Below are 11,903 nucleotides of genomic sequence, written 5' to 3' on the forward strand. Positions count from 1 at the left end.
ATGCCATCACAGATTCACTGGCAACGGTTGCCCGGGCACCTCTTCTTGGCTTTGTCCAAGCAAACAACGGCGATTAGTAGCAAATCCTTGGAGGTGAGTCCCCTCTGTCTTTGACCATTACAGTACTCCGCCATCCGCTTTGATTGTTTCGGGGATGCCACGAGTACAAACTGGCACACTGCCCGCTGGCTGGCAGCTGCGGCTGGCATGGAGGGAAATAGATGTCGGAAAATGGTCACAATGTAGAATTTCCGTTGTCGTTTTTCTTCTTCTGACCGATGCTCGTCATGGAATTACACCTTACAGTTTCCGAATATCATCCGTTTTTCTCTCTTCTATGCTATCTCCTTCTTCCATCTACATCTGAGTCATCGTGTCTGCTTGTATTTTACTCTCTACTATCCTTCACTGTCCCCGATATGTTTCAATCTTCCTTTTCTCTGCCCAGTCTCCTGGTATGTTATGCCCCTTAATGCTTGTGCCAAGGTGGCACCATGGTTGCAGTATGGATGACTGTTTCGCTTCCTCTTTCATTCTTATTCTCCTCGCCCCTTCGCCCATGCCCATGCCCGCCCCGCTCAAGTCCTGACTGGATGGCACTGTGCCAACCTGCCACCGCCATCGCTCTCATTTGTAGCTCATCCCTGTGTTGCCCTTCCCCCTGTCTCTACTTTTCCATCCCTCTCCTTCCTTATTTCATTCAGTCGTTTTCTAAATCATTTACCCCTTAATGCTGCAAGTCTATACACCAAACAATATTGACTCGTACACAACTTTTATTTCCTTGAAGGCATGCCGCGAGAAAGCGACTTCTCGTCAACTGCCAGACGTTTTTTGGCACCTGAAGGAATGCTCTCAGTGACTGCTCTGCTCAGTAGGTAATTAAAGCAGCAGTTACTTATTCCACTGAGACAAGAGGAGAAGGACGAAGAGAGCCCTGAGTTTGGAGAAAGCCTGTGTTGTTTTAATTAACTTTTACCAGCCCCCATCATGTGTGCTTCATTTCACATCTCTAAGAGCCTTGAGCAGGTTGTGCTTCACACACAAACACTAGACAGCAAAATGATTGGTATGATTATCAGTAAAACTGATTGTGTACCATTGACCTCTCCCACTTTTCCAAGATGACCCTTGTGCCTTTGTTTTTTTTCTTCTTTTTTCCCCTGGACTCTTCTCTTTAAATTCTCTAGTGTCAAACAAAAGCTGCCAGTGGTGGTGGAGCTATTAAGCAAATACTCTCATTAGAACACAAAACATAATGAATATGTAAATGATGTGTGTAATTTATGCATGGACTGAGAGACGTGTCTTTATTCACTCCTCAATTGTATTCATTCTATTTATATCCCCCTTTCCTTTAAACTTCATACTCTTATGCCGATTTTCCTCTTTTCTTTGACCACATCCTGTGAATGAATCCATGAGGGACATGTTAAGGTCCTACTATTGTCTCTTTTATTGTGTCTTTTTTTTTCCTTTACAGATTTCTCCTTGCATTTAACCATGGTCTGCAGCTTCTAATGGTCTCTCAGAGGCTCTCTCTCCGTTCACTGTTTGGTTCTTTTGAATCACAGGCTGTCCTATCCAAAAACAAACCCTGCAGTGACGCATTAAACCAACAACTGAGTGTTTGAACAAGGTCCTTTCTTCCAGGAATATGAATACTGAATAATCTATCCACTAAATCACATCCACACTTGACTGTGTTTTTTCTGTGTTATCCCTTTGTCGCTCTGTGACTGTGTTGATCTTAATGTGTGGTCCAAACCATGTGGTAAATTGAAGCGTGTCCTGATAGACAGAGTGTAGCCTTGCTCCTGTCTAGGATAAACACCTATAATACTCTAGCTCCCTTGGCAATCACCATAGCAACAAACCATAGTACCCACGTGAGTTGCATAATAAGATGTTCCCCAAGACCACGAACCATAAAGCAGTGACAAACTAGACACCTGCAGCAATGGATGTGAATCAGAAAACAAACACTCAAATGTCAAACTTCACCTCCATTCACATCCAATCTGTCTATTTATCAATCGCCTTATATCACAAAACACACACTCTCAGACACACATGCACTTTTTCTGTCTCTTCAGACCTTAACAGGTGCTGATGAGCCACAGTCAATGATTGTAATGAGCTATCGATCACCGTGGGAAAACAGAGGGACAGAGAGGGGTGAGGCAGGCAGGGGGAACAAGAGGACACACACACAAATAGAAAAAACTTTAGATGAACTAAATTGAGACAAGCTACACAAGACAGAGTATCAATACAGGCTTTAATCAAGTCCTCATCTCCTATTGTTCTGCTTAAAATAGAATAGTGCTTTCAGTGAGCACAGGTTGAAGGGAACCAGTCAACACAGTGCAGCTTCGAGACAAGCTGATTTTCTAAGGATGACCACGCAGACATTCTTGTCATGACCGAGTCCAGATGCCAATGAATGGCACTGACGCAGTATCTCTTATTTTCCTCTCTTTTTGTGCTGTGTGCATGGAGTGGAAGCAGACAGCTTTAGGGAAGGGGGAGGTGCGTTGTGTGTGTGTCGTGTGTGTTGGCTGGCGTTTCAGATAATGAAATGCAGCAGGGAACAAAGAGCTGGGGGCCCCTATTCTCTGTGCTGCAGCTTCATTTTCACTCCCGTCAGTCTATGATTCTTCCATACCCTCTTTCTTGTGTACACGTATGTATGTGTGTTTGTGTGTGTGTGTTTATGTTTGTATGAGCCAGTTGTTGTGTGTCCCCCCTCCTCCTCCTGTTAGCATTCTGCATGGCAGATCCCCCTAATGTAATAACTGTGTCTGCATGTCTAATTTACAGCAGGAGAGAGTAAATAGCCTGTGGTTAATTACAGTACGTGTGTGTGTGTGTGTCTGTGTGTCTATGCGTGTGTCTACATGCGCGTGGGTGTGTCAGAATGATTTATGAGTTGCAAATAGCTACACCAGTGGCCCGTTTCTCCTCACTTAGTTTTTAATCTGTCTTTCCATTAATTTTCCTGGAGACGTTATTATGGTTTTATAACAGTGTGCACGAGGATGCACATGTGAGTGCGCGTGTACGCGTTAATGAGACAGAGGTGGAGATATTTCGTAACTATCGTGGCTACATGGACACCTGGGCCGCACTTCTTGCTCATCCACCTTTACTTCTCCGTTTCCCTTCCTTCCTTCCTTCCTTTCCCCGTTTTTTCCTCGCTTCTGGTGTTTCATTCACTGTCTTCATTGAGAGCCACAATGAACGGAGATCTTTATTGACAGTACACGGTAGAACATGGAAACAGCAGGTCAATCCGTTTAGCCCAAGGGCCGATACACCAATTCACCAATTTGTCAGTGTTAGTTTGAGAGAGAAAAGCAGCTAATCTCTCCTCTCTGCTCTCTATTGATCACACACTTAGACTCCACTTCTCTGTCTAAACACTATTGATTCTCTCTCTCTCTCAATCTCTCTCTCTTCCTCTCTTTCTGTCTTGCCCTCCTCACATACCACTGCACTCAACACATATTCCTTTCATACACTCTGTCTACTTTTCACATAATAATGGAGACCCTCTGTCCTTGTGTTTGAAGCCTGGAGTCACATTCTAGTTGAATACTTGAGTATAGCGTGAACAAAACAGGATTTGTTCTTGTTTCATTTCCAGTGAAGTCTATACAAAGTATTTTAAGAGTTTAGTCCACAAATGTCACAAACCATTGTCTCCCACTGTGCATATTCAAAAGCGTATCTATGGTCTCATTAAAAAAAATCAATTACTTAGCAACACTTCAACAGCATGAGCATAGAACATGATTAAAGATTCACTGCTGGGTACAGTGTCTCCTGGCTTTGTTTTGCAGTCTCACTTCACAGGGTGCACTTGAAAAGGACCACATTCCTGTCAAGATGAAGGCTATGTAAAAACTACAGAAATACTATGTTAAGGCAGATGCCCCCATTTTCATTTTTACATCACGTCTAATTGATCTAGGGATCTTTGATTGGATTTTGCTTGTGGGGGACCCCAGTCATGAAACATCTTTGCTCACAGGAAGGATTTGTTAAGATGGGTGATTAGAAGGAAGACAGATGCAAAGACAAGCTGAAATCTATCATGGAAAATCTATATATCTATGCACCATAATGTCATATTAATGAAATGTAAACAAGGAATCCCATGTGTTACTCACATGCTGAGAAAGAAAGCAAACACTGATGGGGGTTTACATGACTCCCCATATATTAGGTTTGTACATCCCCTACTGGTGATTCTGACCCATTACAACTCTACAGCTGTGCAGGTTACAAAACACCAACACATGGCTTGTGTAACTGCAAAACAGCTGTTGTTTGGTAACCGGCGGTGGGAGTGTGTGAGGACGTGGAGGAGTTTATGCCATAGCTTTTAACTTTGACAGCATTTATTGCTATAATTTATACTCACCTTTCTCTAAAAGATGCCTCCGTCAGCGACTGCTGCTGCCCAAGCGACGGTGAGAGCGGTGCTCAGAGAGGTGCTGGTGGGACGGGAGGATCCAGAGGGATTCTTTGCCATATGTCTGTCTCTCCTAGGACACCAAGAGACCAGGTCACAGTTTCTGTCCCTCATCCAGCCTCTGTCTACGGGCAACAGGTCCCAGCACTCCATCCTCGTCTCCATCTACCAGGAATATTTTTCAAATGTAAGTGCTGAGACACGCAAATACACGGTATATTTAACACCTGGATTGCAAAGTGGTTTAAAAAATAACGAAACATAAAAATGTATTTTATTAATGACAATCACAGATGAGCGTTCTAGTCTACTTACCTCTTAAAGGCAAAATTAATACTAAACTTAGAAAAGCTTCGAAAAACAAAACTTTACTTGCAAGTTAAGTTTTCGTGTTAGCTAACAAACACGTTAGCGAGCTAGTTATTTAGCTAGCTGTGCAGCTAGTTAGCGGAAATAGACCTTTGCTCTAATTTTGACTTACTATTTTGACAGTTTTTACCAGCACTCAAGGACATTTACTTCTGAGGAAAATATCCGATCATCAATTCATCCTTACTGTAATTGATTGTAATTGTAATTAGCTGTAAACTTCAGTAAATTAGCTAATAGCCAGCCCTACCTGCGCACTGCCCTCTTGCAGCTCATTAGAAACACCTGTGCACCTGCTTACGCATGCTCTCATCCAACCAGCCATTCAAGTGCCAATCAATCAATCAGCAATGATTAAAATCTAGTACATCCGGGTTTTTGGACTCTGAATGCTGGATTATTATTGTGGTTTAGACATTTTTGAAAGTGTTAATCTACCCTTGCAGTCACCAGTGTTAATAAAATAGTGTTAAAAAATATACAGTTTTTCCATTCTCATTCCCCAAAAGTGACTTAAGGGGGTCAGCCTTAAGTTGTGTTAGGAACCTTCAGAAAAGAGAACTTATAAGAACAAACGAGGAAAAACAAGTCCTTCACTTGGTGTCTCAATTGTCAATAATACAAACTGATCACAGAATAGGCTGTTCTTACTAACGGTTCTTATGTTAAATTGTAGACTGAAGATGATGAACTGGAACACGCTTTAGCTCTCTCTCTACTGGAAGTGAAAGACCAACAGCCATCAACCCCCAGACAGGAGTCCCAACTTCTGCAGCCAGGAGACAGACCTTCACAGAGCAGCTTAGATCATCTAAAGTTAGAGTCCAGGTCTCAGGATGGATGGAAGAAAAATATTTATGCGGCACAAACTGGAGCCTGGAGCAAGAAATGCACAACACAAACTGAACGAGAGATTAAACTCCAGAACAGCACACATCTTGACAACCATCACAATCAGACCTGTGGGACAGGTCAGACTCTGTGTGACTCAGGAAATTCTGCCAAGCAAGATACAAGTGAGCAAATAAAGGCGGAGAGTGCTGTGAATCAATCTGAGAAACCCAAACGCTATAAGAACAGGCGGCGGAGACGCAAAGCTGTTGGCCAGCAGCATGTAGGTTTGCCTTGTTCTCCATCAGCAGCACTGCCAGTATTGCTGTGGGTCAGAAGGGATTTGCGACTGTGTGACAACCCTGCGCTCACTGCATCTCTGGAGCTAGGTTCACCTGTTATTCCTGTCTTCATCTGGAGCCCTGAGGAGGAGGAGGGACCAGGGGTTACAGTGGCTATGGGAGGAGCTTGTAAGTTGCTCACAGTATCAGTGATTATCATAAAGTCTCAGTTGTCTAACTATGTCCTATTTAACAGGTAAATACTGGCTTCATCAGGCTTTGTCATGTTTTTGTTCATCTTTGGAGCACATTGGCAGCCACCTTGTCTTACTTAAAGCAAATGGACATGGAAAAGAGGCTGGATCTTCTCTGCATACACTTAAAGAGCTGATAAAGGAAACTGGGGCAAAGACAGTGCTGGCGAATGCCCTGTATGAGCCCTGGCTAAAAGAGAGGGATGATGTGGTGGTGTCAGCCTTGCAGAAAGAAAGTGTTGAATGCAGGATGTTCCACTCTTACTGTCTCAGAGATCCTTACGCTGTTAGCACTGAGGGTGTTGGACTCCGAGGTTAGTCACATGTTCTAAGCTTCTTGAATATACTTACAGCTGAAAAGATGTTTGCACTCAAAGCTAAATTGCAATTGAACAAAATGCAATTGTTTTTTTCTGTGATGTAGGAATAGGGTCAGTGTCTCACTTCATGAGCTGCTGTAGACAGAACCCAGGGCCTACAGTTGGAATTCCCCAGGACCCCCCAGGGTCTCTCCCCTCACCTGCCCACTGGCCGCAGGGAGTCTCTTTGGACACGCTAGGCCTGGCCCGCATGCCCCGCAGAAAGGATGGCACAGCGGTTAGTGACCCAAGCAAGGCAGTGTTCCAAGTACAGTTAAAGAGTACAGTAAGACTGGTTCATGCCGACCTCAATATGTTTATTGGTTTTCAGATTGACTGGGCAGCTAACATTCGAAAGTCCTGGGACTTTAGTGAAGAAGGAGCACATGCTCGGCTAGAGACCTTTCTGCAGGATGGTGAGGCACCCTGCTCTTTGGAAACATTAATTGGAGTGAAGCGTGGCACTGAATGATTACTCCCATTTCTATTAGGTGTGTACAGGTATGAAAAAGAGTCTGGCAGGGCAGATGCTCCAAACACCAGCTGCCTGTCACCCTACCTCCACTTTGGTCAGCTCAGCCCCCGCTGGCTGTTGTGGGATGCCAGGGAAGCACGTTGTCGACCCCCAAAGTTCCAACGCAAGCTGGCATGGAGAGATTTGGCTTACTGGCAGCTAACATTGTTCCCCGACCTCCCCTGGGAATCTCTCAGACCTCCCTACAAGGTTGATTCAAGGCCTGTAACATACTCTGAAGAATGATATTTATTAATAAAGAATGACTCACCCACTGGTATTTGCAGGCTCTGCGGTGGAGCACTGATCGTGGCCATCTGAAGGCATGGCAGCGAGGTAAAACTGGCTACCCGCTAGTTGATGCAGCAATGAGACAGCTGTGGCTGACAGGCTGGATGAACAATTACATGAGACATGTGGTGGCATCTTTTCTTATAGCATACCTGCATCTGCCTTGGCAGGAGGGGTATCGCTGGTTCCAGGTGAGATGTGTATGCACACAGAACTCTCATAGATTTTAACAAACACAGGATAACAAGTACCAGGCGCTGACTGTGTTCCAACGTGTACATGTGTTTAGGACACCCTGGTGGATGCAGATGTTGCTATAGATGCTATGATGTGGCAGAATGGGGGCATGTGTGGCCTGGATCACTGGAACTTTGTCATGCACCCTGTTGATGCAGCCATGACCTGTGACCCCTATGGCAGCTATGTCAGGAAATGGTGTCCTGAACTTACTGATCTGCCCGATGAACTTATTCACAGACCCTGGAAGTGTCCAGCATCCATGCTGCGACGTGCAGGTGAGAATAGCACCAGCTACTGCTGTGTTGAAACATGCTATAAACAGTTCCTCTTATCATGGCTGTCTTTTGTCTCTGTTTTAGGTGTGGTGTTCGGACAGACATACCCACAGCGAATCATTACAGACCTTGAAGAACGGAGGACCCGTTCTCTGCAAGATGTAGCTTCGGTGCGTAGAGAGTTTGGACAGTACGTGGATAAGCACTCAGGCTGTGACCTGGTGCCTCTGCCTCCACGCCTGGTCTCCGAGGCTCTAGGCTTATCACACAGCGATGGGGCTGTGGTGACAGAAGGAAAGCAGTTCCTCTTGCCCGTTATCACACGCATGGAATTCAAACACCAGCTTGAAGATCCAGATGGAGATGCCGCTTCCAACCCCTACAATGCTGTTCTGAAAGGATACGTAAATCGAAGGAGGGACGAGACCATCGCTTTCCTTAACGAGAAAGACTTCACTGCCAGTGTGATGCATGAAGGAACTCAGAGAAAGGAGAGGCAAGAGAAAAATTATCGCAGAATGGAAGGACTTCCTTTAGCTCCTTCACCTGGAGGCCGGGCCCGACGAACTCCAACAGCTAAGGACCAGTTCTCTGTAGTACCTGGTGGTGCAGTCACTTCACCGAGATAAACCAGAGATCCAGGTTAACCAGGTTAAGGTTTGAGTTTGCTGAAGACTGTGGAGTCATATTGACTGAAATGACGTTTACATATTAATAATCTCAGGTCTGAATTATGTGAAATAAATGAGTAAAAAAAACTGAGTGTAAGGAAATGTTTATTTTCTATTTTACAGGTCCCATGTCCACAGTTTAACTGTCATACATGCAGTGTAGACCAACATTATTAATAATACCATAAAGACCAAAGTGCTTAAGTCTAACAGTGTTCTAGGAGAAGTTTCAAGTTTTCAAGCTTTGATTGAAAAACTTGGAAACTAATCTACTGACAGTGAGTCTCAGTCTCTTGTCTGATTGAAGGTTTGAGGCTGCAAGATCTCAACACTGGATGTTTAGTCAATGCAGAGACTGGCAGGTCCCCTAAAGTCAGTCTTCAACAGTAGATAAAGGATTCCTAAAGTTCACAGCTCTACAACACTGGCAGGTCAGCAACCTGGAGCTATTAGAGCTCCACTGGTGGATCCTAAGCATTGCGTCGTCATCCACAGGCACATCTCATGCATCTCCCTGCCAGCAGTGTTTGGAAAAAGGAGATTGAACGTAGCACTTATTAAAGAGGTGTTAGGTTAGTCCTCAATGGAGCGGATGTATCTCTCATATGCTGCTTCATCCATGAGAGCATCAAGCTCAGTAGGGTTGGCAATGGTCATCTTCATCAACCAACCTGTGATAAATAGGTTAAAATTAGGTTGTAAAGGACCAGACGGTTAAAAAAGTTTAAAAGAACCATTCTTAACACCACATTAACACTAGTTGATCTGAACTACACAGTCTAGATGACATGAAAAGATTCAAGCATTAAATATGTTTGCTATTTAAGAGGGAAGGCTAACACTGAATGCAGTTAATTGTGGATCCAGTGTAAAGATGGTCCATTTGCTAAATACAAGGTTCAATTTCCCAAACTAAAGAACTGTATATGAAACACCATGCACAATGTAATCATACAACAGCTTCAATTTGTACGTCTTTAGAACACTGATTTATATTATGCTACATTGCTGCCATCTACTGTCCAGAGGTTGAATTTCACAATCCATTACTTAAAATTGTAAAATTGTAAGTAAGTAAAAATGCTTTTTAAGAATAATATCTATTGTACAAAATACATTTTAGCTGACAGATACAAGCATGCTTTACTGTTTTTTAACCGACATGCAGGACTGGACAATGCATTGTATATGTGTGCTTACCATCTTTATAGCAAGATTTGTTGACCAGGCCAGGGTTGTCTGCCAGTAGTGAATTAACTTCCACAACTTCTCCAGTCAAGGGGGAATAAAGCTCACTTGCTGCTTTAACACTTTCCAGAGCTCCAAACTCATCTGTGATGGTTGAGGTTAGAAACAAATGCAGCATTTAGTCAATTTTTGAGTAAGGCAAAAACATTCATGCTTTGAGAAGCCAAAAAAGAAAGCATAAAAAATTGATTTAAATTTAAAAAATATATATTTTAAACCTACAAAGCTACCACCGTTTACTCTGCATTATACTTTTGTGACACTGTCAGGTTGAAATAAAACAGGATTGAATTTACAAACTGCATAGAACAGGGTTTTTGACATTGGCTGTTGTCTCATGAATAATATCAATCAAGAAAACACTGTTTACAGCTTATGAAATTTAGAAATTTAAAAAATGTACCATAGTTGAAAAAAGTGGCATTTGCCCTAAATTGCCTAGCTTTTTAATCCATCTAGATAACAATACTTGACAAATGTGTTCTTGTCCATACCTTGCTGAGCCAGCTGTGTTCCCACCTCTGGCAGTCCACAGTAAACTACATCTCCCAGAGCCTCCTGCGAGTGAAGGACAGCACGGTCAGGCAGCGGAAAACATTCAAATATTAATGTGTTTGCATCATTGATGGCCGATGAAATGCATAGAAGAAACTTACTTGTGCAAACTTGCTGATACCGACAGTCCCAATGCCGTCGTCTTCTACTCGAATCCATTCGTGCTTGTCTGTGAATTTAAGTGCTGCAAGGCAACACAACAACATCGAAACACAAAGATGAGTTTAAAGTCCGTAATGTGTGTGACACAAGCGAGGAATACAAGACAGGCATGCAGCAGCGGTAGCGTCGTTATCGTGTCCTTCTCTCTAGCTAATGTTACCCTCTTGCTATGTTACCCTCTTGTTAGCCAAACCCCCCTCGCCCTGCAGAGTACCTGCTGATAACCGGCTGGAGGAGGCTAGCGTTCTTCTGAAATAAGCTTTCGATGCCTGGTGCAGTGAAGGAAGCGGGGCCGAACGAGCAAGTAAAGGCAAAACTGTACAAAAGTTGGAAGACAGAGAACGGAACATCCCACAGGCGGCCATCTTTGTCGCTCATTGATGAGGAGGACACGCACGGGTCGAATTCTTCTTCGTTGTTTTTTTTGTTTTTTTAGGGGGCAGAAGGGGCGTTTACTGCCCTCCACTGTTCAGATTATTGACAAACCTTTTATCGTTTGTTTGCATTTTATTACTTTTCTTTAATTATGACATTCTTGGGATGATTCATTGAATTGTCTTAATCACCAAACATTTATTTATTGAATGGCTTATTAATTTTCTTGCTATTCAACCTTTACCAGCCACCATAAAACTTGAACTAACAATGGCAGTTGAATATAATTAAATACAGCAAAAAATTAAAAAAAAACTACAAATTATATGGCATGCTGTTACCACATAACAGCAACTAACAGCGATTACTATCAGCTGATATAGCCGAAGCAATCAGATATCTGTATGTTGCTGTTTTCTGTAAACTACATTTCAGCAGGTTTGTCCAGAAGAGTGCAAATCTCATCACCAGGAAGTTAAATATTAATGCTATCATTTATCCATTTAAAATAACTGATATCCTGGGGCTGGAGCTTATCCCAGCTATCCACAGGTGAGCGGCAGGGTAAACCCTGGACAGGTCACCAGTCCATCACAGGGAAACATACACAGACAAACAACCATTCACACTAACACCTATGTGCAATTTAGAGTCATATACGGTGTACCTCCACTTAAAATTGGCATCATCCCAAATTTCATTCAAACTCCACTGCAGAGCAATTACCCATAGCACAGGCTACGCTGTATTCAGTGTATAGTACTGTATACTTCCAAAATCTTTAAATCTGTCAAAAACTGCTGTGACCTAACCAAACCCAATTAAGCCCAACATCTGCTGTAATATTGGTAAAACAACATGACTACATAAGCTAAGGTCATCACAGTGATGACTCGATATAATCACTGTCTTGCAGTTTGTTTGTTTTTTTGCATCATCTTCCATGTAGAAACAAATACCACACACAAATACACAAAACGAAAAAAAAAATCAAGGTT

The 11,903-nt window shown here is 43.0% G+C and overlaps 2 protein-coding genes across 2 annotated transcripts; one reads left to right on the forward strand and one right to left on the reverse strand.

Moving 5' to 3' along the window:
- Positions 1-4,319: 4,319 nt before the first annotated feature.
- LOC114452690 (deoxyribodipyrimidine photo-lyase) lies at positions 4,320-8,635 on the forward strand. The gene is made up of 9 exons (XM_028432171.1): positions 4,320-4,667; positions 5,526-6,150; positions 6,218-6,529; positions 6,640-6,812; positions 6,906-6,990; positions 7,066-7,298; positions 7,376-7,570; positions 7,669-7,894; positions 7,979-8,635. Exons 1-9 carry the CDS (start codon positions 4,443-4,445, stop codon positions 8,521-8,523), a joined length of 2,619 nt encoding a protein of 872 aa, XP_028287972.1. The 5' UTR covers positions 4,320-4,442; the 3' UTR covers positions 8,524-8,635.
- Positions 8,636-8,657: 22 nt separating this feature from the next.
- Positions 8,658-10,915, reverse strand: LOC114452691 (glycine cleavage system H protein, mitochondrial-like). Its single transcript, XM_028432173.1, has 5 exons — positions 10,745-10,915; positions 10,470-10,552; positions 10,308-10,371; positions 9,766-9,897; positions 8,658-9,236 (listed from the first exon to the last, which is right to left on the reverse strand). The coding sequence occupies exons 1-5, from the start codon at positions 10,893-10,895 to the stop codon at positions 9,139-9,141; spliced, it is 528 nt and encodes a 175-aa protein (XP_028287974.1). The 5' UTR covers positions 10,896-10,915; the 3' UTR covers positions 8,658-9,138.
- Positions 10,916-11,903: the final 988 nt, after the last annotated feature.

The sequence above is a fragment of the Parambassis ranga genome, chromosome 19 (genome assembly GCF_900634625.1).
Source record: "Parambassis ranga chromosome 19, fParRan2.1, whole genome shotgun sequence".
NCBI classification, from domain to species: domain Eukaryota; kingdom Metazoa; phylum Chordata; class Actinopteri; family Ambassidae; genus Parambassis; species Parambassis ranga.

Excerpts from the sequence above, each read along its gene's own strand:
- LOC114452690 (XM_028432171.1), top strand. The coding sequence starts at position 4,443 with ATGCCTCCGTCAGCGACTGCTGCTGCCCAAGCGACGGTGAGAGCGGTG. Across the intron at positions 7,299-7,375 it reads CTCTCAGACCTCCCTACAAG|GCTCTGCGGTGGAGCACTGA; the intron begins GTTGATTCAAGG and ends TGGTATTTGCAG. Across the intron at positions 7,571-7,668 it reads AGGGGTATCGCTGGTTCCAG|GACACCCTGGTGGATGCAGA; the intron begins GTGAGATGTGTA and ends ACATGTGTTTAG.
- LOC114452691 (XM_028432173.1), bottom strand. The coding sequence starts at position 10,895 with ATGGCCGCCTGTGGGATGTTCCGTTCTCTGTCTTCCAACTTTTGTACA. Across the intron at positions 10,553-10,744 it reads CTCCAGCCGGTTATCAGCAG|CACTTAAATTCACAGACAAG; the intron begins GTACTCTGCAGG and ends GTTGCCTTGCAG. Across the intron at positions 9,237-9,765 it reads CAAATCTTGCTATAAAGATG|GTTGGTTGATGAAGATGACC; the intron begins GTAAGCACACAT and ends TATTTATCACAG.